This window comes from Sarcophilus harrisii, chromosome 6, assembly GCF_902635505.1.
Source record: "Sarcophilus harrisii chromosome 6, mSarHar1.11, whole genome shotgun sequence".
Lineage (NCBI taxonomy): Eukaryota > Metazoa > Chordata > Mammalia > Dasyuromorphia > Dasyuridae > Sarcophilus > Sarcophilus harrisii.
This window is the reverse complement of record NC_045431.1, coordinates 117,756,219-117,780,344: the sequence shown is the minus strand read 5'-3', so window position 1 is coordinate 117,780,344 and position 24,126 is coordinate 117,756,219. Positions and strand designations below refer to the sequence as shown.

At 34.6% G+C, this 24,126-nt stretch overlaps 2 protein-coding genes across 4 annotated transcripts in view; one reads left to right on the top strand and one right to left on the bottom strand.

The window, feature by feature from the left end:
* CENPU (centromere protein U) overlaps positions 1–11,678 on the top strand; it is a 65,490-nt gene extending 53,812 nt beyond the window's left edge. The window contains exon 14 of the mRNA XM_031942940.1: positions 11,100–11,678. The gene's annotated coding sequence lies outside the window, so the exon portion shown is untranslated. The remainder of the gene's footprint in view (positions 1–11,099) is intronic.
* PRIMPOL (primase and DNA directed polymerase) overlaps positions 1,932–24,126 on the bottom strand; it is a 27,755-nt gene continuing 5,560 nt past the window's right edge. For 2 of the 3 annotated variants that reach the window (XM_031942938.1, XM_003773030.3), the window contains exons 3-13: positions 20,282–20,379; positions 18,812–18,941; positions 14,245–14,392; positions 11,680–11,964; positions 10,280–10,442; positions 9,000–9,088; positions 8,552–8,641; positions 7,327–7,435; positions 5,045–5,127; positions 4,898–4,944; positions 1,932–2,538 (exon numbers count right to left, since the gene is read on the bottom strand). In XM_031942938.1, coding sequence (XP_031798798.1) covers positions 2,260–2,538; positions 4,898–4,944; positions 5,045–5,127; positions 7,327–7,435; positions 8,552–8,641; positions 9,000–9,088; positions 10,280–10,442; positions 11,680–11,964; positions 14,245–14,392; positions 18,812–18,941; positions 20,282–20,379 — 1,521 coding nt within the window. In that variant the 3' untranslated portion in view covers positions 1,932–2,259. The remainder of the gene's footprint in view (positions 2,539–4,897; positions 4,945–5,044; positions 5,128–7,326; positions 7,436–8,551; positions 8,642–8,999; positions 9,089–10,279; positions 10,443–11,679; positions 11,965–14,244; positions 14,393–18,811; positions 18,942–20,281; positions 20,380–24,126) is intronic. The other variant, XM_023505825.2, reaches the window with a different exon arrangement.

Genomic DNA, 24,126 nt, shown 5'->3' with positions numbered 1-24,126 from the left:
GTTATTTTTTCTAGTTCATTAAAATAGTTTTTGGGGAGTCTGATTGGTATTGCGCTAAATAAATAGATTAGTTTAGGTAATATTGTCATCTTTATTATATTTGCTCGCCCTATCCAAGAGTATTTAATATTTTTCCAATTGGTTAGATCAGACTTAATTTGTGTGAAAAGTGGTCTGTAATTTTGCTCATAAAGTTTCTGATTTTCCCTTGGCAGATAGATTCCTAAATATTTTATATTATCAGTAGTTACTTTAAATGGAATTTCTCTTTGTAACTCTGACTGTTGGATTTTGTTAGTGATATATAAGAATGCTGATGACTTATGTGGGTTTATTTTATAACCAGCAACTTTGCTAAAGTTGTGGATTATTTCTGATAACTTTTTAGTAGAATCTCTGGGGTTCTCTAAGTATACCATCATATCATCAGCAAAGAGTGATAATTTGGTTTCCTCATTGCCTATTCTTATTCCTTTAATCTCTTTCTCAGCTCTTATTGTCAAAGCTAGCATTTCTAATACAATATTAAATAGTAACGGTGATAGTGGACAACCTTGTTTCACTCCAGATCTTATTGGGAATGGTTGCAGTTTGGGTGATAATTCATTTTGATTTGAATATGCATTTTTATTACTAGTGATAGAGCATTTTTTCAAATGGTGTTGACAATGGGTAAATTTCATTTATCCAGTGAAGAATGACTCAAAATGAAGTTCAGTTGCCTAGATTTTAGAATTTAAATCTATGGTTCTTTTAAATGAAAAAGAGCTCCATTGCTCCTTTTCCATATTAAGAGATAGGCCTGAGATGAAAAACAGATCATGTACAAAGCTTGTATATCCCCATTAAAGTCTATTGGAAGCTTCAAATAACTGGGAAGGGGGGTCTTGGGTCTCCATCGTGTGAGACATTCTTCCCACTATGCTGTCTAACTTGGCAATATCATCAACTCATATTATGCAAATGATGCCCAGATCCTAAGTTCAACCCTTTCCTGAACTCATATCACATCATCAAATATCTCTTAGACATTCAGAACAGGAAGTTTAATAAACTTCTGAAATTCAGCACATCCAAACCAATTCATTCTCTTTTCTCCAAATTCTGGAGCAACTAGATGATGCAGTGGGTAGAGCTGTGTCTAGGCAAAGTCACTTATTTGATTCAGTCTGTAATGTAATTTGATTCAATCTGTAAAGTGAGCAAACCTGGAACTCCAGTATACTTGCTAAGAATACCCAAAAAGAGGTCATGAAAAGTCATAATCATCCAGGCTTGACTTGATACTGTTGACCTTTGTCTTTCCAACACGTCATATCAATCGACTTCTCTATTCACCCAGTTGTCACCCTTCTGGCTGGGCAACCTTACTCCAGATCATCTTCCCCTTGGCTGCCAAAGTGATTTTCTTAAAATATAGCTTGTCTTTGTATCTCTAATGCTTAATAATTGCTGTTTAAGAAGCCAACTCAGTCTCAGATCTTCTTAGGAGAGGCAGTACCAAAGCCAGGTCTATTGTGTATGGGGAAAATCTAATTTCTAAAATTTCAGTGATACTTGACCAGTTTTCTCTGCTTCTTGGGGAAAAAGTTTCCAAGAGCTTCCAGAGCACTTCAGATCCCTGAGCATTGTAATTAGCTGAGGAGGTGATATCTGATTTTGCAAGTTTTGTGGGCCCAGGAATCAAGCAACATTAAGATTATCAAGTTTGTGGCCTGGATTTCTGACTTGCCTGTACAGACTCTACTGTACCCATATTGTTGGCATGCTTTTACACAGGTTACCGGGGACTTTTGTTCAATCAATATTTCATAAATTGGAGATCTGATATTTGTGATGTGAAATAGCACCTAAGTGTGAGACTTGTTACTAGTTCATAGTACTAATACAAGTACATAGGTTTCCACAATAGCACCAATTATAATAACCAGCATTTAATAAAATTTCTGGTAATCATTAAGAAAATGTACAAAAAGAAAAGATAATTCAATAATAGGTATTATAATGATCAATTTTAAGGTTCCAGGTTAACTTTGTGAATTCAACAGAATATATAATTCTCAGATGAAGTCAGTACCTCCTCTGCAATTGACAGTCCTAGAAAGCTGCCCATTTTATAACCAAGGAGTAGGTTGACCAGGATGACATAGCCCAATATGATGGAGCATATATGAGACTTGAGCCCACAACAGCTCACATCTCACAAAGGTGAATTCATTTGTTTACCCAACATTTTGTTTTTAGCTATTTGAAATCACATTACTTCCCATTCCAATTTGTTTTCTGTTCTTCTAACACTTCTATGAGAAGTGCATCAGGAATCTCATCCTCTGTGAGGCTGGCATTGGCCAGACTCTTATCTGTGGCTTCAACTAATTCAGCATCTTCAACAGCTTCCAAAAAACAGGTGTCATCAATTCCATTATCCCAGTCTGCACCTGAAGGCACCTCTCTTGTCAGTGTACTAGGAGATAATTCTTGAGAATGTGAGGACTGTTGTTTAGTGTCAGTTCCATTTAAGATTTGGTCGTCTTCATCCTAAAAAAATTCAAACAAAATCACAGACCAGAAACCTATTACCAAGATAATCCTTGTAACCAGAGATCCGATTAAATTTTTTTTTTTTTTTGCCAAACAAAAATCAAAGTGTGATTTATTGTTTTGTTGATTGTATAGATTTAATATAATTATGGAAAATGTTAATAATTCAGGTTAAATTTAAAGGTGTGTCATGCATACATTTTTTCCAGAGAACCAATTATTAAATATGAATCAGCACACCCCTGTAATGTTCCTCTTTGGAAAGGATCAAATATTTGTAAAGCACTTAGCAATGTCTTAGCACATTGTAGGAACTCATAAAATGTGTAGTTCTCTTTTCCTCCCTTTAGTGGCCACCCTTTAGGACTAAACTGTTTAATTTCTATAAGATTAATAAGATTAATAGGCTGCCCGAGGCAGGCAGCCTAGCTCCCATATTTCCCTGAGAATCATACTAGAACAAATGATGACAAAAAAATTTGATGAGAACATTCTACTACGCAAATTATTATGCGACCCTAGAACTGCACACAAATGTGAGGACCGAGTTAGCACCCTGGATGCCTTAGTATCAGCCGGAGTTAGGATAAGCAAAAATCCTTGGTCTTTATTCTTGGTCTTTAGGGGTAGAAGTCAAGGAAATGGACCCAGGATCTCCACAACCTTCCTTCTCCTCCTCTACTGCGTCTTACTCCACCCTGTAATCCCAAAAAATCCCATTTTTTGTATACACCCAAAGATTGAGCCAGCACATAATAGTGGGAAGGGCCATTTTCCAAGCATAAGCTCTATTAGAGTATTAGAGTAATAGAGTATTGTCTATTAAAAAAGTTCCCTGCCTTCAATGAACTATTTTGAACTTTTGGAGTCGAAAGAAAAGCTAACAATTTATCCCACATGGTAATACTGAAACATTAAAAATCAGGATGACCTACAGTGATGGAGCAAAACTTCTTGGAGAAACTTGTCTTGAAAATTAGCCTTAAGTGCTTAGTTGTCTGAATCCAGTGCACCTACTCAAAATTTCAGCCCTTTACACACTAAGTCAAGAGCCTTGGCACAGGAAGGCAAGCTGCCCACAAAGTCAAATGACACCTATAGCCTCCCAGAGCCTGCAGAGGTCATGCCATTCAGACCTTTCTTTGGTGACAGGGAACAGAGAGCAGACACACCTTGAAGGAATATCCGATGGGTGAACTTTAGAAGTGACCAGGAGCAGCACTAAACATCTGTGATGAGGACATGCTCGTAACAAAAAACTTAGTACTCTTCTGAAAGTCTAGAAAGGAGGCTTAAGCCCTAAAGGGGCTTAAGTCAGGGCCCTTATCATTATATTATTTTTATTTACTTTTCGTACATTTTCTTAATTATTATCAGAAATTCAGCACAGGAAGCTGTGGAGTCCAATAAGGATTATCTCACCAAAAATATATCAGCATCCAAAGCCCTGACCAGAAACCAAAGTTCGATAAATGAGTAAAACTAAAGCAAAAAGGATCATTTCAAATTTAGAGATAAAAAGGGAAAACAAGTGGGGAAGAAATTCAAGTATTAAAAAAAACAACTTAAAAAGTATTTCAGGAAATGGAAAAATGCCCAAGGCAACCAGACAGCAAAATGAAAATATTAAGAATCCAAATAGCTTCTGCAGAAAACAAAAACAAAACCTTAAAAAGTTCCATTTATCATAGTCAAAATCCAGCTTTTAGCATGTAGCTGTATATATTTTCTAATGAAACACTTTATTATATCTTTATCTTTATATTTGTTATATCTTCCTTTCTAATTGTGATGAGCTATCTTTATTATGAATATGCTAACAAACAGTTGCCAACTTTATTGATCTTTCTAAAAAGCCAACTCTTGGTTTTGTTGATTCATTCGTTTTTCACTTTCTATTTAAAATCTCTTTTTCATTTGGACTATTATTTTTTTTTCTAAAGTCTTGCTTGCATACACATATTCTAAACTAGCTTCCAGTTTCTTCATATAGAGTATGTGATGTCTACTATCATGGGAAAAAGTTAACTTAAAATTAAGCTTGCTGCATTAGTTATCAAGAGATTTATGACCCAGTTGTTCAAATTGCTGCATTGTCCTCTGTGTTTTATCTATACCAGTGGTTTAAAATTTCTGAGAAGGGTTGGCCAGAGTATGTAGGAAATTCCAAAAATGAACATACAAAAGAATTATAATAGCAGTCATCATTTTGATGTCATTAATCATACAGATATATTTGAGAAAGGGGAGAATAGTTTAGGAAGTTTCAAAATGACTTTCTGAATTATTCATAAACATGTATACCTTTAATTCAAAGACAAGTTAACTGTTATAAAATAAAATAACAAAAACATACCTCTTTGAACAGATATAAAAGACATACTTCAGGTGGTAATGGGCAACCTAAATCAAAGAGGAATTGTATTTATTGCTTAAAGTAAATATACTGTTCTTTTAATTTCTAGGGGGAAAAAAAACTGTCTTAAGGAATCTAATAACTCACAATCAGATTTGAAGTTTTCTGCTCTGCAGACAGGGTCATGACATTTTTGATACCAAACTTCATTTTTCAGATCCACCAGAATCCTTCAGATATAAACATAAACATTAAGTCTTCTAGTCTTTTATTTTAGCTCATGGTAGAACCCTTTTGTATTTTTTTGTTTGTTTGTTTGTTTTAAGCCTCCTTAGACACCCAGTTGTATTCATTTTGGGTTAAAGAATATTTGGATATATAAAGGATTTTTATAACATTTTGGGGGGCATAATTCCACATTATTTTCCAGAATTGATAGATCAATTAATAGATTCTTATTTTTAAGATTATCCCTCATTTCTCAATAACTCTTTCCCCTCTCCAGCAAGTCTCTTGCAATAGATAATTTTAAAAAGGAAAAATAAAAGTTTTGCAAAATCAAGCTTTGTCTGATAGTTTATGCAACATTTTCTACCCATAGTTCCCCCATCTCTCTGTTAATAATAACTTTTCCAACTCTGAGACTAGACCGGACCATTTATACAGTACAGAAAATTCAATAAACATTATTACTATAAAATTTATAACCTCTTATTTATTAACCATTGTTATATGTCCCTGTACAGCATACCACAATTTATGCAGGATACAAAGAAGCATTAAAAAAGTTCCCTGCCTTCAATGAACTATTTTGAACTTTTGGAGACGAAAGAAAAGCTAACAATTTATCCCACATGGTAATACTGAAACATTAAAAATCAGGATGACCTACAGTGATGGAGCAAAACTTCTTGGAGAAACTTGTCTTGAAAATTAATAGTGGGATTTCAGTTAACCGAGAACTTTGTTGCTTGGAATGACTGTAGTGTTAAATGAGTTAAACAGAAAACGTCAAGCAGCATTTTGGGCATATAAAAAATCTTTTATAAAAAGTTAAACTTTTTTTTTCCTGAGGTAACTGGGGTTAAGTGACTTGCCCAGGGTCACAAAGCTAGGATGTGTTACATATCTGAGACCAGATTTGAACTCGGGTCCTCCTGACTTCAGGGATGGTGCTCTATCCACTGCCTTAGAATGGCTGTGAGAAAGGAAGATAGAAAGATCATAAAGTGGAGTTTTGTATCATTTGATAAGGATCATAAGAAAATAGATTTAGAATTGGAATGGTTCTTAAAAGGCACCTTTTCGACCCCCTTATTTTATAGATAAGGATCACTGGGCTATATTACTTTATAGTGGTGAGCCTGATTTTAGACAAGGGAATCAAGAGCCAGGAACCCTCTGGTGACCATTAAGTCTAGACTCCTCATTTTACATAAAAACATGTGACCCTAAAATATTAAGTGCTGTGTCTAATGTCTCAGCTGGAAGACAGATACTTAAAGCAACTAGAAATGTTCATTCGACACCCACCCAATATGAGACTTAGAGGAGACTATGAAGAACAAAAATCTGGGAGTCATGTACATAATAGTTGAAGCTACAGGAGATTAGGGGAAAAAAAAGAGCAAAAGTCTAAGAACTTGTGACATTTAAGAGGCAGAAAGAAAGAGGGCAAAGCCAGTAAAGGAAACACAAAAGGGGTATGTCTGCATCTTTGTATTTGATTTTTTGGTATCAGTTTATTAGTTAGGCTAGCTGATCTCTTAATGACCAAAAGACCCCAGTGGAGCTAACAGGGTCTTGAAAGTGGGTACTGTTCAGTCATCTAATTGTCTGACTCTACATGGCTATCTTGGGAAATAAACTGTTTTGCTGTTTCCTTCTCCAACATGTCCCCATTTTACAAATGAGGAACTGAGACAAAAGAGAGGTTAAGAAACTTGTCCAGAGTCAGACAAGCTAGTAATCTGAGGCTTATTTCAACTCAGATCTTGATGCTCTATCTATTTACCCAAGATTAGGTTGAAGATTATGCTAGTATTCTGCTGAAGCTCTGATTTGATTCAATTTGAATTTAAATTAAATAGGTGGTGTATAAGGTTATAAAGGTAGACAATACAAGGTTATTTCTGATGTTAGCTCTACTTTCCCTTTTCAGGATTCCTCATTTACTCAACTCTCCTGATCCCATTTTTTGTCCTTGACAATTACAATCCCACTCCCAGATCCAACAAATCTCCTTAGTTTGAGACTTAAGACTAAGTGAAATAAATGCTTACATTTTCAAGTAAATTAAAATCAAATGTAGTAGATACAGATTATTAGAAATAAATTGTAAATATAAACAACATAATTTTTTACAAAAATCCAATAAAATGGGAATAAATTTATTAATGCATTATTTAAAACACTAAGCATTTACTTACATTATATTATTACTCTTGTGGGCTCTTTTAATATTTCCACACCAGCGATACTTAGAAATATCATAAACAAGTAATTCTTCTGGGAAAAAGTAGTTCCAACACCGAATTCCTGAAACATCAGTATTTACAAATTCAACAAAACCATATCTAAGCAATTTTTTTTTATTAAAGCTTTTTATTTTTCAAAATATGCATGGAAAATTCAATATTAACCCTTGCAAAACCTTGTGTTCCAATTCCCCCTCCCCTCTTTCCCCACCTCCTCCCCTAGATGGCAAGTAGTCCAATATATATTAAACATGGTAGAATATATGTTAAATCCAATATATGCATACATGTTTATACAATTATCTTGCTGCACAAGAATAAAATCAAACCTGAAAAAAAAGAGAAAGAAAACAAAATATAAGTAAACGACATCAAAAAGAGTGAGAATGTTAAGTTGTGATCCACATTCAGTTCCCACAGTCATCCTCTCCCTGGGTGCAGAGGGCTCTCTTCATCACAAGATCATTGGAACTGGTCTGAACTATCTCATTGTTGAAGACAACCAAATCCATCAGAAATGATCATCATATGATCCAAATCAGTTCCAATTGTTCAGTAATGAAGAGAACCAGCTACACCCAGGGAAAGAACTATGGGAAGTGAGTGTGGACCACAACATAGCATTTCCAATCCTTCTCTTAATGTCTGCTTGCATTTTTGTTTTTCTTCTTAAGTTATTTTTACTTTCTTTCTAAATCCGATTTTTCTTGTGCAGAAAGATAACTATAGATATGTATACATATTGTATTTAACATATACTTTTTAACAAAAAAAAATTGATCATCGTATAATCTTGTTATTGCCATATACAGTGATCTCTTGGTTCTGCTCATTTCACTTAGCATCAACTCATATAAGTCTCTCCAGGCATCTCTGAAATCATCCTGCTGAATATTTCTTACAGAACAATAATATTCCATAACATTTATATACCATAACTTATTCAGCCATTCTCCAACTGATGGGCATCCACTCAGTTTCCAGTTTCTTCCCTCTACAAACAGGGCTGCTACAAATATTTTTGCACATGTGGATCTCTTTCCCTCCTTTATGATATCTTTGGCATATAAGCCCAGTAGAAACCCTGCTGGATCAAAAGGTATGCATAGTTTGAAAACCTTTTGAGCATAGTTCCAAATTGCCTAAACAATTCTCAATAAACAACAAAGATACTTACCTCCTTTAATGCCATTTCTATTCACCAAAGAAAGAACAAAGTTATCAATTTCAGGATATGGTGAACATTGGAAGCCTTCAATGATACCTTCTGCAGCAAAAGAAAGGGAATATGTGAGCTACTGAAGAACTAGAAGATAACAGCTAGATTGTACTTATTCAGAGCTGTTGACCAAGTGCCCATATTTTGTTTTTCCTCCTCTCCTGCATGCCTTTTTGGTAATGAGAACAACTTAGCAAAGAATGAAAGAATGAAAATTTAAAACCAGGCCAATTCTGCTATCCCTTAGTTTCAATAAATCCAGATTTTTAATTAAGTGCATGATTTTTTAGTTTTTAAACTAAGAAATCTATAACAAGAACATTGCATATATAAAAGATCTCATTTAATTTTAAGACAATAAACTTTTAAGAAACAGTAACTATGTAAAATAATTTAAGAATTGTACCTTTAATACAAGCATTATTAAGACATTCAATCCTTTTTTGTTTACTTAGAGGTACATCACAGGTAAGGATTCTTAAAGTGTCTGAGAATCTGAGAATACAAATAGAGAAAATGCATTACATTAGTATTAAAAAACAAAATGTGTCATGATCAGCAATTAAGTTCTAAACATTAGAACATTTAAATATTAATTCAACATTTCTCTGTTACACCATATTTAGCTACATAATACCCCTTTCTCCCTCAAAAGGAAGATAACTATTGGATAAATGACTCCCTCTGATGACAAAGTAAACAAGGACTGCTGCAATGCAACCTGAAGTAACTGTTGTAACAATTAGCATAATGTTTGGCACACATTAGGGACTGTGTTAATAAATGATTGTTGCTTGAAAGTTAGAAAGGCAATGTAATGTACTAGGTAAATTTCTCAATAGGAAGCCAGGAAGTCCAGGTTCTTTTATCATCTCATTTATAGAGACAACCCTAAAAGGGTTAAATGCACTTTTTATACAACCCGACCAGGAAACAGCACCAGTTTTAATTGTTATTATCCCTATATTAAAAAAGGCTCAGCGATTTACTTAACTAGTGCCAGTCATGGTTGGAACTCAGATCTTCTGATTCTGAGGCTATTTATATTGAGCCTAGTATGAGTAAGAAACTAAGCCAAGAGATTTGCAAATGAGACTCATTTGATCCTGACAAGTCCAGGGGATATGCTACTATTACCCCCATTTCACAGATAAGGAAAGTGAGAAACACAGGTAAGTGACTTGCTCAGGTTCATGTAGCAATTAAATGTCTAAATGTTTAGATTTGAAGTCAGGTCCTAGATCAAGCTTCTAATCTGGTCATTAATTGTATGAGGAGTGTTATCTTACAGATAAGAAAGCTGAATGTATAACAGACTTTATTCTGGGTTATAATTCTGCCCCTTTGCCACCAAAGAGCATAGAAGACAAGGTATAGGACAGAGGAAGGTGGAAGGGAGATGTGATTATGAGAGGAGGAAGAGGAAAAGGATCTTTATTCTCCAGGATTCTTCCTCATTTCAGGGGAAAGGCCTGTTTTTGAATGCAAAGATAACTCTCTAAATAACAAGACTTCTGAGATCCTTCCCATGGATGTCCAAAGAGGTACTAATCTCCACTTTTAGAAGGGGTGACTCCTAGAAAACCCAGAAACTTCAAATGATCCCCTGATAACATCAAATACTCTTTTATAAATATGACCACAATCACCACAAATCAAAGAAAGCTTAATTCTAACACTGCCTACCTGATGTTAGTGACCAAAGAAGAAAGGAAATACTGGTTTTCTTCAGAAACATTCTTTGAATATTTAGGAAAAAATTTGTTATCTTCAGCTACTTCCAAAGGCACACATTTTCCCAATTTAGATGATTTGTATAGCCGAAAGTTTCTGTTTCTTGTATAAACTCCTACAATACATATATATTAAAAAAAAAAAAAAAAAAGGAATTAAGAGAAATTGCTGTGACACGATGAAAAAAGTTCTGGTCAAAAGATTTGAATTTGGGTCTCTGCTCTGATTTTTATTAATAACTACATGTCAGTGGACAATTTGTTTAACCTAAGACTCAATTTCCTCATTTGCAGAATGCTTTTTTTAATTAAAAGTTGATCTTAAAGCATTTTGTGAACCATATATATTATTGTTATGTAAGCTATTATTTACTGGCTACACAAAATATTATTTAAAGATTATATATTACTTCAGTGTTATAATCTACATCAGGAAAAAATTAGCTTTTCAAGATTACAAAAGTTTTCTTTTAAGTTGTCAAGGAACATTTTAAAAAATCAATTCCTCATTATTATATAAATGGATATAGATGTAAGGTTGGGCTAATTCCCTCAAGCAAGTCATTATTAATGTGTTCATATTACACAAAAAGTTCAAATCTGGTCTCACATATTTACTACCTATGACACCCTGGCTACGTGACTTAACCTGTTTGCCTTAGTTTCCTATATCTGTAATAGCACTTATCTTGCAAGGTTGTGGCGAAGAACAAATGATATTTGTCAATAGTAGCTGTGCTATGTTAATGCTTATTCCCTTACCTTCTCTTTAGGTGCCAGTCCTTTCAGGAACTGGATATATATCACAAGTGACATTTGAAGCAAGGCAGACACAGTGTTTGGCCACGGATACTAGCATGATTGGATTTGTGTATTGCTGAAAGTTATATTGATTCAATTCCTAGCCCTGCTTGTGCCAGTCAGAATTGAGAGAGGCTCTGTTTGGGAAAGGCACACAGTGTACGACTTTTTGTATTATTTGCTCTTTTGTCACATAATCCTACACTAAGATGTAAGGGCTTTAACTCCTTTTGTTAACTAAGGTGGCCTTTAAGGTTACCAATAAAATTGTGTCCCACCTTGAAGCCTTCACCTATCTGCAGTGATCATCAGTTGTTACCTTGACATATTTACAATAAACTCTTTTTAATTCTTTTTTTGTCCTGAGTTTTGCCTCATTAATCAGGGAGAAAGCCCAAATGAAGAATTTTTCTTTCAATAGAACTATTTCTTGATCAGCCCACCAAAAACCATTTCTCCCAATTTTCTTTATGGCTAGCCTAAAGGTCCCTGGATAGAATAACAATTTAAATAGTTATGAGTTTACATATGAGTTCACAAAATTTTACATACCTACATCTACAAAAAGGTGATCATCTCCTCCTTTATTCTTCACAATTAAAAAAGAAAGATCTGCCCCATTTTGCTCAGATGTGCTTAAATCTTCTATCTTGCTTGAATTTAAGGGTTGGCTTTTTGCAGTATTTTTATCTTCAGATGCATTTTTAAAAGAGATTTCTGGTTTCACTATTATTTTTGAAGAAGTAAGTATGTGGCCTGTTACTTCTGGTATCTTCTTATTAATTTTACTGTCATCTAACGCAATTACAGGTTGCAAAAATTTTTTAACAAAGTTGCCTAATAGAAAGAAAACATACTATTAATCGAAGCAATTGTTTTATTCAATTTAAAACTTCTAGTGTTAACAATATTTACCTAAGAGTAAATTTTCTACACCTTCAGAGTAAGTCAATGTTTTCCCTTCTACTTTGGACCTATGTTCATAGTGCATAAGGAAAAGAAATAAGAATAAGAAGTGATCAAATAATCTAACATCAAGTTTGAATAATTAAATTTATGGCTGATGCCCAAGTAATTTGCTTCCACTTAGTGAAAGGATCCCATTGGCTGATCTCTCAAGAACTTGACCCATTTCAATGCCCTTCCTCTAGGAGTCCCCCAATCCCTACTGCTGGCTTTAACTATCGTAGCCCCACCATCCCTAGCGTTTTTATTAATCCACATCTAGAATATGATATGCTATGGGCAGGAAGTAAGCGAGCTCCTCTCAGAGCTGTCTATTTATGCTTTATCTCTTTCGAGATTACTTGTGTCCAGCCTACTCAGCACTGACATAAGTGGAGCCACAGAAGAGAGACATGTGGAGTTGACTTGCACCCTAGAAGGAGATCCAGCAAGAGAACACAGCCCTAGCTAAATCAAGAAACCTATTAGCAGCTCCTATAACTCCTGTAAGATACAAACTCCTGCCTTAGAGGCCAAACCCCCTTTTACTTCCTGGGCTGGCCCTACTAAGATGACATGGCATGTAAGGCTACATGGTATATCTTGATATGCCATGGAGAGAAGAATTCCCCTAATACTTTAGCTTTTTTCAGAGAAAAAAATTTATAGTTATGCATAGTAAAATAATTAAATTTGCTTTATCAGAGTTAGCATTCTTGGCATTTTGGTCCAGTCCCCTTAAGCCCTTATTTATTTTGAGAAAACTGAATGCCAGTATTGCTTATATTGCATCTGAGCTCCTCAAGAGGAGACATCTCAATTGTTTCATAAAAATGTTCCAAGGCCCCAGCATCCCTAGGCCTTGCATATAATTATTTCCATGACTATTTGATGGTCACCCAAACAGAGACAATCATTAAAACCAAGGAAGTGGTTGAAATTGCAAAAGAAGAAGAGACAAGTTTTTCAGAATAGAGCATGAGAAATCTTCAGAAGGGAGAACAACTAATGGAAATGAGAAATCATCAGAGAGATGGGAGAGACTATATGGAATGATGGAAAGAGTAAAAGACTTGGAGTCAAAGATCAGGGAGGGAAAATTATTTAGTTAATCACTGGCTTTGTGACCATAGAGAAATCACTTAATTTCTAAAACCCTGAGTTTCCTCATCTGTGAAATTGGAATAATAAATCTTGTGCTACCTCCCACAAAATAGTTGTGAAGAAAAAATAATTAAAAGGATCTGTGATCTCACTGATTTAAGAATTCCTGCAATGCTACAAATTTTATTTCCACCAAATCCACCTATCCCATATATGTCCCACAGAAGGCTCACCCAGAATGCTGAAGGACTTTTTCGCTTTTTTCCTGGCATTGCCCAAGTATCAATGAATAATAGCTTTCCACCTGTCATCTCTTCATTCTTGTCCCATCATGTTTTTCACTACTGTGACTTGGAGTTTCTTCTTTATTTTATGTTGCATCCTGCTTATCCCCACCATATGCCTTTCCCTCTCCCGTTGCCCTCTGTATGATACTCATTTTTAATTCTTCAGAGCAGTTTTGTTTCATGGCTAGTTGTCATATAGCAGCAACCAGCAGAATACCAATATTAATCAAGATGGTCTTCTTACTGGTCCTATTATGACACAGGCAGAAACCATTCCAGTTCCTTCCCTATACATGTGGCATATCTTTTTGCTTACATTAGCTTCGCATATATTTTCCCTATGTTACGCTCTCTACAGTACTCGACTCTGGCTATATCCTCATCCTTACCTAAATTGTGGCCTACTGAAGCTCAAGATACAGCTCTGAAATCTACATTTGGGAGATCATGAGAAGGCATTAAAGGGTGAGGAAGTCAGGAACCAGACACCGTAAAATAAGACCTCACACTGGAGCCATTTCTGCCTCATTTTACCACTGAGAGAAATTGAGACCCAGAGAAAGTGAGTTGTCCAAGGCCACATAGGTAGAAAACGGTAGAACCAGAATTTGAACACAGATTCTCTAATTCCAAATGCAGCTCTCTTTTAATTATAACATGCTGCATCTTATATCCATGGAGCTTAACATTTACTTTTAATACATTGTAATTCAGGGGGGAAAAACAATTCTATGATTTAGAAAAGCTAAGTTTATTAAAAATTTGGAAATAATGCACTTACCGACATGGATATTATTTTTAAATGCAACATTATGGAGCTGAAATATTAAATGTCGGCTAAACTTTTCATCAGTGCTGGAATCCAAATTGAGAACATCTTCTGCCGAACAATTAACATTGAATAATTCTTGAAGGGCTCTGCAAACATGCTAGAAAATGCAAGAATACACGCATTTGAATGCTTTAATTTTTCTTAAGAAAATATATTAGAGGGGCAACTAAGTGGCACAGTAAATAGAGCACTAGCCCTGAAGTCAGAAGGACCCGAGTTCAAATGTAGTCTCAGACACTTAACATTTCCTAGCTGTGTGACCCTGGGCAAGTCATTTAATCCCAATTGCCTCAGCAAAAAAAAAAAAAAAAAAAAAAAAAAAAAAAAAAAAATATATATATATATATATATATAAAATATATATATTAAAAACACACACACACACATATACACATATACATATTAAAGAATTTAGATGCAAACAAACTCTACCCAATGACTGGTTTTATCAGGATCACATTGTAAGCTGAAATACTTCTCTTACATATTTAATTTGACATGTAAACAATTTACATGCAATGTTGTACCAAAAATGGAAAATTACATCATTAAAAGCAAAGTTATAATACTTGACTTCTTGCATAATTTTATCTTAAATGTTAAATATCAGTAAACTTTTTTAAAAAAGCAAATTATCAGGGCAGTGAGGTGGTGTAGTGTATAGAGCACCAGCCCTGAAGTCGGGAGGACCCGAGTTCAAATCTGGCCTCAGAAACTTAACACTTTCTAGCTGTGTGACCCTGGACAAGTCATTTAACTCCAATTGACCCAGCAAAAACAAATAAATAAATAAAAATGTAAAAATCTAAAAAGCAAATGATCAGTTTAATCATGTTAGGTACAATGATGCAATGACTTTTTTGATTGTCATGCAATTTAAGGAACTTAATTATCATTCCTTTGATACTTCTGTGGATCTGTGATTACTGTTCATACAATAATAAAAAATTTTCTATGTTTACACATATTTGAACACATTTATATGTACACAAAGGGGGAAGATATGACAGGATTGCTGTCAGAAGTGATAAAGGGCATGTCCACATCAATGAGGTAATAAAGATTCATTTTGAATGTCAACAGTATATGCCATTCAAACATTCCAATCCATACCATACCCATGATACTAGTTGTTGTTTCTGAGAAAGGAAATAATTTGGAAGCAGAATGGTATAGTGGCAGAGAACACAGAGAACACTGGCTCTGTCAATTACTTCCTCTGTGACCTTAGATGAATCACAACATCTACGGTTTATTCCCTCAACTCTAAAATGAGGGCTTAGATGATTTGAGCTTTAAATTGGAAACCTATGGTATTATGAAATGGACAAAAGGAAAAACAACACCTCTGATTATCACTATTTCCTTACAGAAGTTAAACAAAGTAAAATAACCACCCTAACCCTAATTTGCCCATTAGATATTTCAAAGTATGGACTGTAGGAATCCCAAGCTCACCATATCCAAAACAGAGCTTTTCTTACAAATCCACTCTACTTTCAGACTTTCCAATGTCTGTTAACGATGTCACCATCCTTACCTTTACGCAGGCTTGTACACTTGGTGTCAAACCTCAATTTCTTGTTCTCCCTCATTCCATATCATCAAACAGTTGCTAAATCTTGTCCTTTCCAGAGCCTGCCTCAGAAGACTCTTTTTAGATGTTGCTGATTGAAGAATTACAGAATTGACATTCGAATCCCAGCTTCCTCCTCCTATGTCACTTTTCAGGGCCTCAGAGATGTGGACTGGATTCTTGTTTATTTACAACTTTTAATCTGTTTCCTTCTCTATAAGCAAGGAACAGCACTTCCTTAGTTCAGGCCCTTGCCATCTTGTAGTTCACTTCATGTCTCTCCTCTCCAACTGATATTCCTCATAGGAGCAAAAGTGCTATTCCTCCAGAACGCATCTGACTCTTATCAATCAGTTGTTCAATAAACTCCTAGTAGTATTACCTTTAGGACTCAATATAAACTCCTCAGTTCAGCATTTAAAGTGCTTCACTATCTGACTCACCACATTTATCCTTCTAGTCATATATTATTCCCCTTCAAGAAATCTATGGTTCAGCCAAACCAGCCTTTCACTATTCCTCACACCTGACATTCCATCTGGTGCCTCCATGCTTTCAGACAGGCTATCCCCAAAGCCCCAGATGCTCTGCTCTCCTACTCTTAGGATGCCTCGTTTCCTAAAAAGCTTTGTCCCAACACTACCTCCTGTGTGAGGGCTTCCCTGATCTTTTAGTCCCTCCTCTGCAAAATTACTTTGTATTTACTCTGCATGTACTCTTTATGTGTTCATGTTGCTTCCCTCGAGAGACTTATAAGTTGCTTAAAAGGATGGACCATTCTATCCATCTTGTCAGCATCCTTAGTACCTGACCTAGAAGAGACCTTTCATAAACTCTTGCTGATTGCTGAGAAATTAGATCACCTACATTTGAATTCTAGCTTACCCCTCCCACCTGAATCACCTTTCAGGGCCTCAGAGGGATTTGGCCTGGATTAATTTTTAGGCACTTCCAACTTTAAATTTATGATCTTTTCTTTATGAATTCAAAGTGAGATCAATAGAACCAGAATTATGTATACATATACTTCAACTATATTTAAAATAAGTAAAATAAGTTTTTTAAAAAGGTAAGAAAACTAAATAAAAACAAAAAAAATAAAAACAAACTTAACAAAACTTAGAGACTTAAAAGGGACACACTGTATAAAAACATTTATAGCTTGTTAATTCCTTTGTTTCTATCTTGGTAAATGTTAAAGATTCTTTTTATTTCCTCCTTTATTTATTCATGTATGTATGTTTATTCATTTTTATTAGTGGCCCAACATGCCATTCTGTTCATGATCTGCTTCAAGAAGATATCAAATAAATGGTCAAAAGATATGAACAGACAATTTTCAGATGACAAAACTGAAACCATTTCTAATCATTTGAAAAGGTCACTAATCACTACTGATCAAAGAAATGCAAGTTAAAATATCTCAGATTGGCTAAGATGACAGGAAAACAAATGTTAGAGGGGATGTGGGAAAATACTAATAAATTGTTGGTAGAGTTGTGAATTGATCCAACCATTCTGGAGAGCAATCTGGAACTATGCCCAAGGGCTATCAAAATGTGCATACCCTTTTATCCAGCAGTTTCTACTAAGCTTATACCCCAAAGAGATCTTAAAGGAGGGAAAGGGACGCACATGTGCAAAAATGTTTGTGGCTGGCCTTTTTGTAGTGGCAAGAAACTGGAAACTGAGACAGTTGGAGAATGGCTGAGTAAGTTATGGTTTATGAATGTTATGGAATATTATTATTATTATTATTTTTTTTTGTTTAATAGCCTTTTATTTACAGGATTTATACATGGGTAACTTTACAGCATTAACAATTGCCAAACCTCTTGTTCCAATTTTTCACCTCTTACCCCCCCTCACCCCCTCCCCTAGATGGCAGGATGACCAGTAGATGTTAAATATATTAAAATATAACTTAGATACACAATAAGTATACATGACCAAAACATTATTTTGCTGTACAAAAAGAATCAGACTCTGAATTATTGTACAATTAGCTTGTGAAGGAAATCAAAAATGCATGTGTGCATAAATATAGGGATTGGGAATTTAATGTAATGGTTTTTAGTCATCTCCCAGAGTTATTTTTCTGGGCATAGCTAGCTCAGTTCATTACTGCTCCATTAGAAATGATTTGGTTGATCTCGTTGCTGAGGATGGCCTGATCCATCAGAACTGGTCATCATCTAGTATTGTTGTTGAAGTATATAATGATCTCCTGGTCCTGCTCATTTCACTCAGCATCAGTTCGTGTAAGTCTCTCCAGGCCTTTCTGAAATCATCCTGTTGGTCATTTCTTACAGAACAGTAGGAATATTATTATTTTGTAAGAAGCAATCAGCAGGATGATTTCAAAGAGGCCTGGAGAGACTTATATGTGAAGTGAGGAGAACCAGGAGATCATTGTACACAGCAACAATAAGATTATAAGATGATCAATTCTGATGGACTGTGGGAACTAAGGGTGGATCACAACATAGCATTTCACTCTTTTTGTTGTTTGCTTGCCTTTTATTTTCTTTCTCATTTTTTTTCCCTTTTTGATCTGAGTTTTTTTGTGCAGCAAGATAATTATATAAACATGTATGCATATACTTGGATTTAACATATATTTTTAACATCTTTAACATATATTGGATTACTTGCCATTTAGAGGAGGGAGTGAAGAAAAATTTGGAATACAAGATTTTGCAAGGGTCAATGTTGAAAAATTATTCATGCGTGTTTTGAAAATAAAAAGCTTTAATTAAAAAAATCCCCCACCCCAAAAGAGAGGATATCAAAGAGGAAAAAATGAAAAATGATAAGAGTGAGAATCAGGGCAAATAAGCAATTCATACATATCATAAATTGAATACATATTCTATGAATAAATAAGAGTGGAATGTAATTGAATATATTAACAACTTAGGTATCTATCTAGGCTTTTACCTTAATTAGCAGTGCAACCATTTCTTTTCCATCTGCTCCTGGATTGGCAAGTTTACTAAACTCCAAATCAAAATAAAGCTTACAAACAGCATTTTCAGGAATAACTTCATAGCAGTGCATGAGATTTTTCCTAAGTTGAAAAATTCAAATTACACATTTCATGTCAGTTACTTTTGTGTTTTATTTTAAAATGGCGGATTTCTTGGTAAATTATGTTTTGCCTATACATGATTACTAAACAATGTAGAGGATTGCTATTCAGTCATTTCAATTATGTTTGAGTCCAATTTAGGGTTTTCTTGACAAAATTACTGGAGTTGTTTATCATCTCCTTCTCCAGCTCATTTGACAGATAAGGAAACTAAGGCAAACAGGGCTAAGTGACCTGCCCAGGATTACAATCTAGTATGAATCTAGCTGATCCCAGGCCAAGCAATCTAAACACTGGGACACCTAGGTGCCACAATATAGATGACAGTATAATGTAAAAAGGAACTGGACTTAGGATTCAATATAGATTTTTTCCTTTAGATAAGTCACATAAGTGCTTTCAGCCTCAGTTTCTCCATCTGTAAAATGTAGATAATAACATTTGTCTTCTTCAACCTAAATCCTGCTCTGACACGGTATTTTCTTGCATGTCATAGACATCTTGAACCCTCCCAGGCCAAGCCCAGTGGAGTGTGGATGGAGGCAATTTAAGGGGAGGGAATTCTAAGACAGATCTTACCAACTTGAGAAGGTGCTCAAAGACACAGACTGGACTTGTTAAGTTTTTTAAAGCTAAAAGGAGATTGTTCACAGAAACTCATCAGCACCAAGTGAGCCACCAAGTGCTAAATATTTTTGGCCATAGCATGAAGGAACTAACAGCTGTGCCAGTGGAAGGAGTACTCAGACATTTCATAAAAATTATGAGGTTTTGGAAGCAATGAAGTAGTAATACTTGCCTTATCTACTTCATAAAGTTGCTATGAAAACATCAGATAATGTTAAATGCTTTGCTAAACATTAAATAAATAAAATTATGAGATTTAAACACATTTACCGATTACAGTAAAGATTTTCACAATTTTGTAACATTTAAGTGGACAATCTTTATTTAATGGTATAAATTTGTTACACACTAAATTTTTTGTAGCATGTGTTTTCTTATTAAATCAAGTATATAGCTCTTTGTGATAACATGAATATTAATTTTTTTCTAGTGGCATACTCTTTTAATATTTGTCTTTGAAAGGGCCATTTCATGAGCTAGATCATATAATTGAATCATTTCTTTCTAACAGCTAACAAAAGATTTATCAAGGACCATAAAAATGATTCTTGCTTCAGAATTAGGTTTTGTCAAATAACTAATTGTATAAATCACCATTATGAGATCCAATTTTGATTATATTAATCTTACAAAAAAAGGAAAAGAAATATATGCATTTGGGCCCATGTATAATGCTTCCATAGGATACTTACCGGGACTTATAGTAATACCAGAGTTGAGAATAAGTTGTTACAAGATATATACGTTGTCCATCTCCCACTTTATGTTCCAAAGCAAATACATGTACATCCTTTATAAAGACAAAAATAACATTTCAAAATAGTCAAAGAATTCTTGCCCAAATTCCTTAAACCCTTGAAAGTGAAACTGCAAATTATTTACTACTTTAGCTAAAAATTCATTCATCATTAATCATAAGTAATTTTTATCTATAAATTAGGAACTACCATTTTCATATCATGAAAAGCAAGAAAAAGAATCTTCAAGATTTCGTATGTCAATGTTAAATAGCTTCATTTGGCTATCTGTTAGTGTATAATCATTACATGCAGGATTGCTTACAGATGAGCTACTTTTTTGGTTGTTTGACTAATCTCTGAAAGTATTTTCAGGAAGTTATGATAAAAACAGCTGACTAGTGTGCACGGAACAGCTGTGGTACTCTCTTCTGGGGGAGGGGAGGCAAAGTTACTAGACTTGAGTAGATATATTGTTGATTAGTGAAATTCTATCTACTTCCCTAAAAGTTGCTTTTGTTTTGTTTTGATAGTAATTCAAATTCTACCAGGATTTTCATTTTTCCTTTTCAGTCCTGAGTTCCCTTCCTTTACCTAAGTATTATTTCCCCATAGGATTAGCCATATTTTTCTATTACCTATGGTTACTTTTTCTCTTCCTCCTCTGAGTATTATGGAAAGAACCTTAGATTTGGGTTCATATGTAAACAGATACAGAGCAAAAGAGAGTAGAACCAGAAGAACAATTCATAGTATAGCATCAATATTACAAAACTGATATATTCTTTTTTTCCCCCTTTTTTTAGTATAGCTTTTTATTTACAAGATATATGCATGAGTAATTTTTCCCCTTCTTCTCCCTCTCCCCTCCCCCAGATGGCAGGTAGGCCAATACATGTTAAATATAATATATGTATATATGTCCATACAGTTATTTTGCTGCACAAAAAGAATCGGACTTTGAAAATAGTGTACAATTAACCTGCGAAGGAAATCAAAAATGCAGGCGGACAAATAAAGAGGACCCATTGGGAATTCTATGAAGTGGTTCATACTCAATTCCCAGAGTTCTTTACTGCTCTGGTTCAGTTCATTACTGCTCTATTGGAACTGATTTGGCTCATCTCATTGTTAAAGAGGGCCACGTCTACCAGAATTGATCATCATATAGTATTGGTACAAAATTGATATTTTCAAGGACTTCTATAAATTGAAAAACAAAATGAGAAGATCCCCAGTGATTACAACATGGTAAAAACAAATAACTTTAAAAGCTGTCAGAACTCCCATCAATACAATGGTACTCCAAGATTTCAGAAGGCCAAGGAAGAAGCAGGTTTCCCAAGACAGAGATGTGCTGGATTAAGAGGGTCAGAGAGAGACATTTCTTCTTGTACACAGCTATTGAGAGAAATTCCCCCACTCCCCTCTTTTTTTTTTCCTACAATAGAGTGGTGGATTGGAGGAAGAGAACACTGATTTCTGTTCATTTTTTTAAAAACAGAAGTGGGAGTGGTGCTAAAGATATAAACTGTATTATGCCTCTTCAGATAAAGTCAAATTGATTGCATTTAACTGTTTTATTTTGTTATAAGACTGCTTTTCAACACAAGGTAACAATATTTAATTTGCTGAGGTAAATTGTATGTTTACTCTGTTCCATTGATCTATCTTTCTATTTCTTTGCTAGTTCCAGATAGTTTTGATAATTACTGCCTTAACATACAGTTTAAGAACTGGTATTGCCACACCTTCTTCCTTTAATTTCCCTCCTATTAGTTTCTTTTATATTCTTGACTTTTTGAAATTCAAAATTAATTTTATTATTTTTTCTAATCCAGACATGTATTTTTTGGTAATTTAATCAGGATCACAATGAATATTTAAATTATATACAAAATTAAAATATATATATAATTATTAAAAGGAAATGTCCCAGAGTATTTTGAAAGAAACTAATCATAATTTATGGCTCCAAAATGCAGAATCAAATCATTTATTTATTAAATTATTTAATAATTTAACTTTTATATTATGAAAACAATTAAAATACCTCCACTACCACCACCACCACATTTTTCATTTTGGCTGAAACTTTCCTTCAGGGCTTCTTTGCTAAGTATCTCTCGATACTAAAGAATGTTGTAAAAATCAAATAGTGATAGTTTCTCTTAAATTTACTGTGGAGATCATAGCAAGAAAATATAGAATAAGACCATGGTCTTTTTCATTCTTTGTATTTATTCCAGGATTGAGCACAGTACTTGGCCTAGAGTAAGTGCTTAATCAATGATCACTTTCTTGACTTGTTACCTAATGTCTCCAAGAGTTTGATAAATGCTTATTGATTAAAAACCGCCAAAAAGAACGCTTGGATTTGGATTGAAGCCCTGGCCGCTGCCATTTTATTAGTATTATCCAATGTGACCACAGGCAAGTTAAAACTTTTTTGTGTCTCCATTTTTCCAACTTTAAAATTAGGTAAACTTATTTCACTGCATACCTCAAAAGGCTATCATGGGGAAACAATTTTTTGTAAACAATTAAAACATTATATAAATATCATCCTCATCATCATTCCTCTCCAAAATCTATCTACTCCTGTTAATGGTAGGCAGAGAAAGTATGGGACCCTAGATAGGAAGATTAATAGTGATCCAATGACAAGTCCCTTACACGCTAAAGCAAGATAACAATGTTCAGAGAATTGGGAACCAAATAGGCAACAAGCTAAGCAGGCCCGTGAAACCTCTATTCAGGTCCAAAAGAAGCCTAAATGAAACAGGATGCTTGTTTAGTTGGAAGCAATGATGGGGATGAACACTATGGCTACATTGAATAAGCTTAATTTAATTACTCATAGATCCTCTCTGTTGCTTAAGAGCATGGGCATACTCAGAGAACCCAGATGAATACAATTTTTCTCTACTCCTTCCAGGGTCTGAAAAATTTAAGAAACAGACTTGAACACTATGACAGTTCTTTAATAGTTCTTTACAAAAGATTGCTATTATAAAAGTAGAAAGCAATAGGACTTCTCTCGCCAGGGGAAAAAGAAGATTTTTCTTATATTGCCCAGATGAGCTATTCATTAAGTATAAAAATAAAATTACAGGACCCAGTATTCCCTAACTTCTACCTCACCTTCAATGTGACATCTAAGTTGCTGCATATATAATGTTGAGTTATTGGAAAACTTGACCCCCTAGCTAGGAGAGGATCCCTTGACTTTATAAGAATAAGGCAGGGAAAGGGAAGGGAATAAGCATTTATGTAGCACCTATTATGTACCAGGCATTATGCTAAACACTTTACAAATATTACTTCACGTGATCTCATTTAAGGTAGCAAGTTTTACTGGAGAACTGTCAAAAAGATGGGACTTACTAAAGGAGAAATCACAAACTATCTTATTCCCTCAGAAGAGCCAATCTAGTCAGATTATCACAAAAGTACAAGGGACCTGAGGGAACACCACTTCTCCAAACTCTTAGGTCCTTCAGTCAATGACAGGACCCTATAGTGACTAAGCTCCTTTTCATTGTCTTTGGTTATGAGAAACATTCAGTATAAGGGCAAAGAGGTATCATCTAACATCAACTAAGAAAATTTCACCTATAACAATTCTGACTATACACACTGACTAGATATCAACTACAAATGTTTTCACATAGTTAAGGTAAAATAAGTTGTCAGGAACTCCCTGAAGGTCATTCTCAAGTCAGGTGATATTGAGATGCTCCAGATATAACCAGAAGACACCAAATGCTAGTTAAAATATTTAAGTTGAAAAACATTTT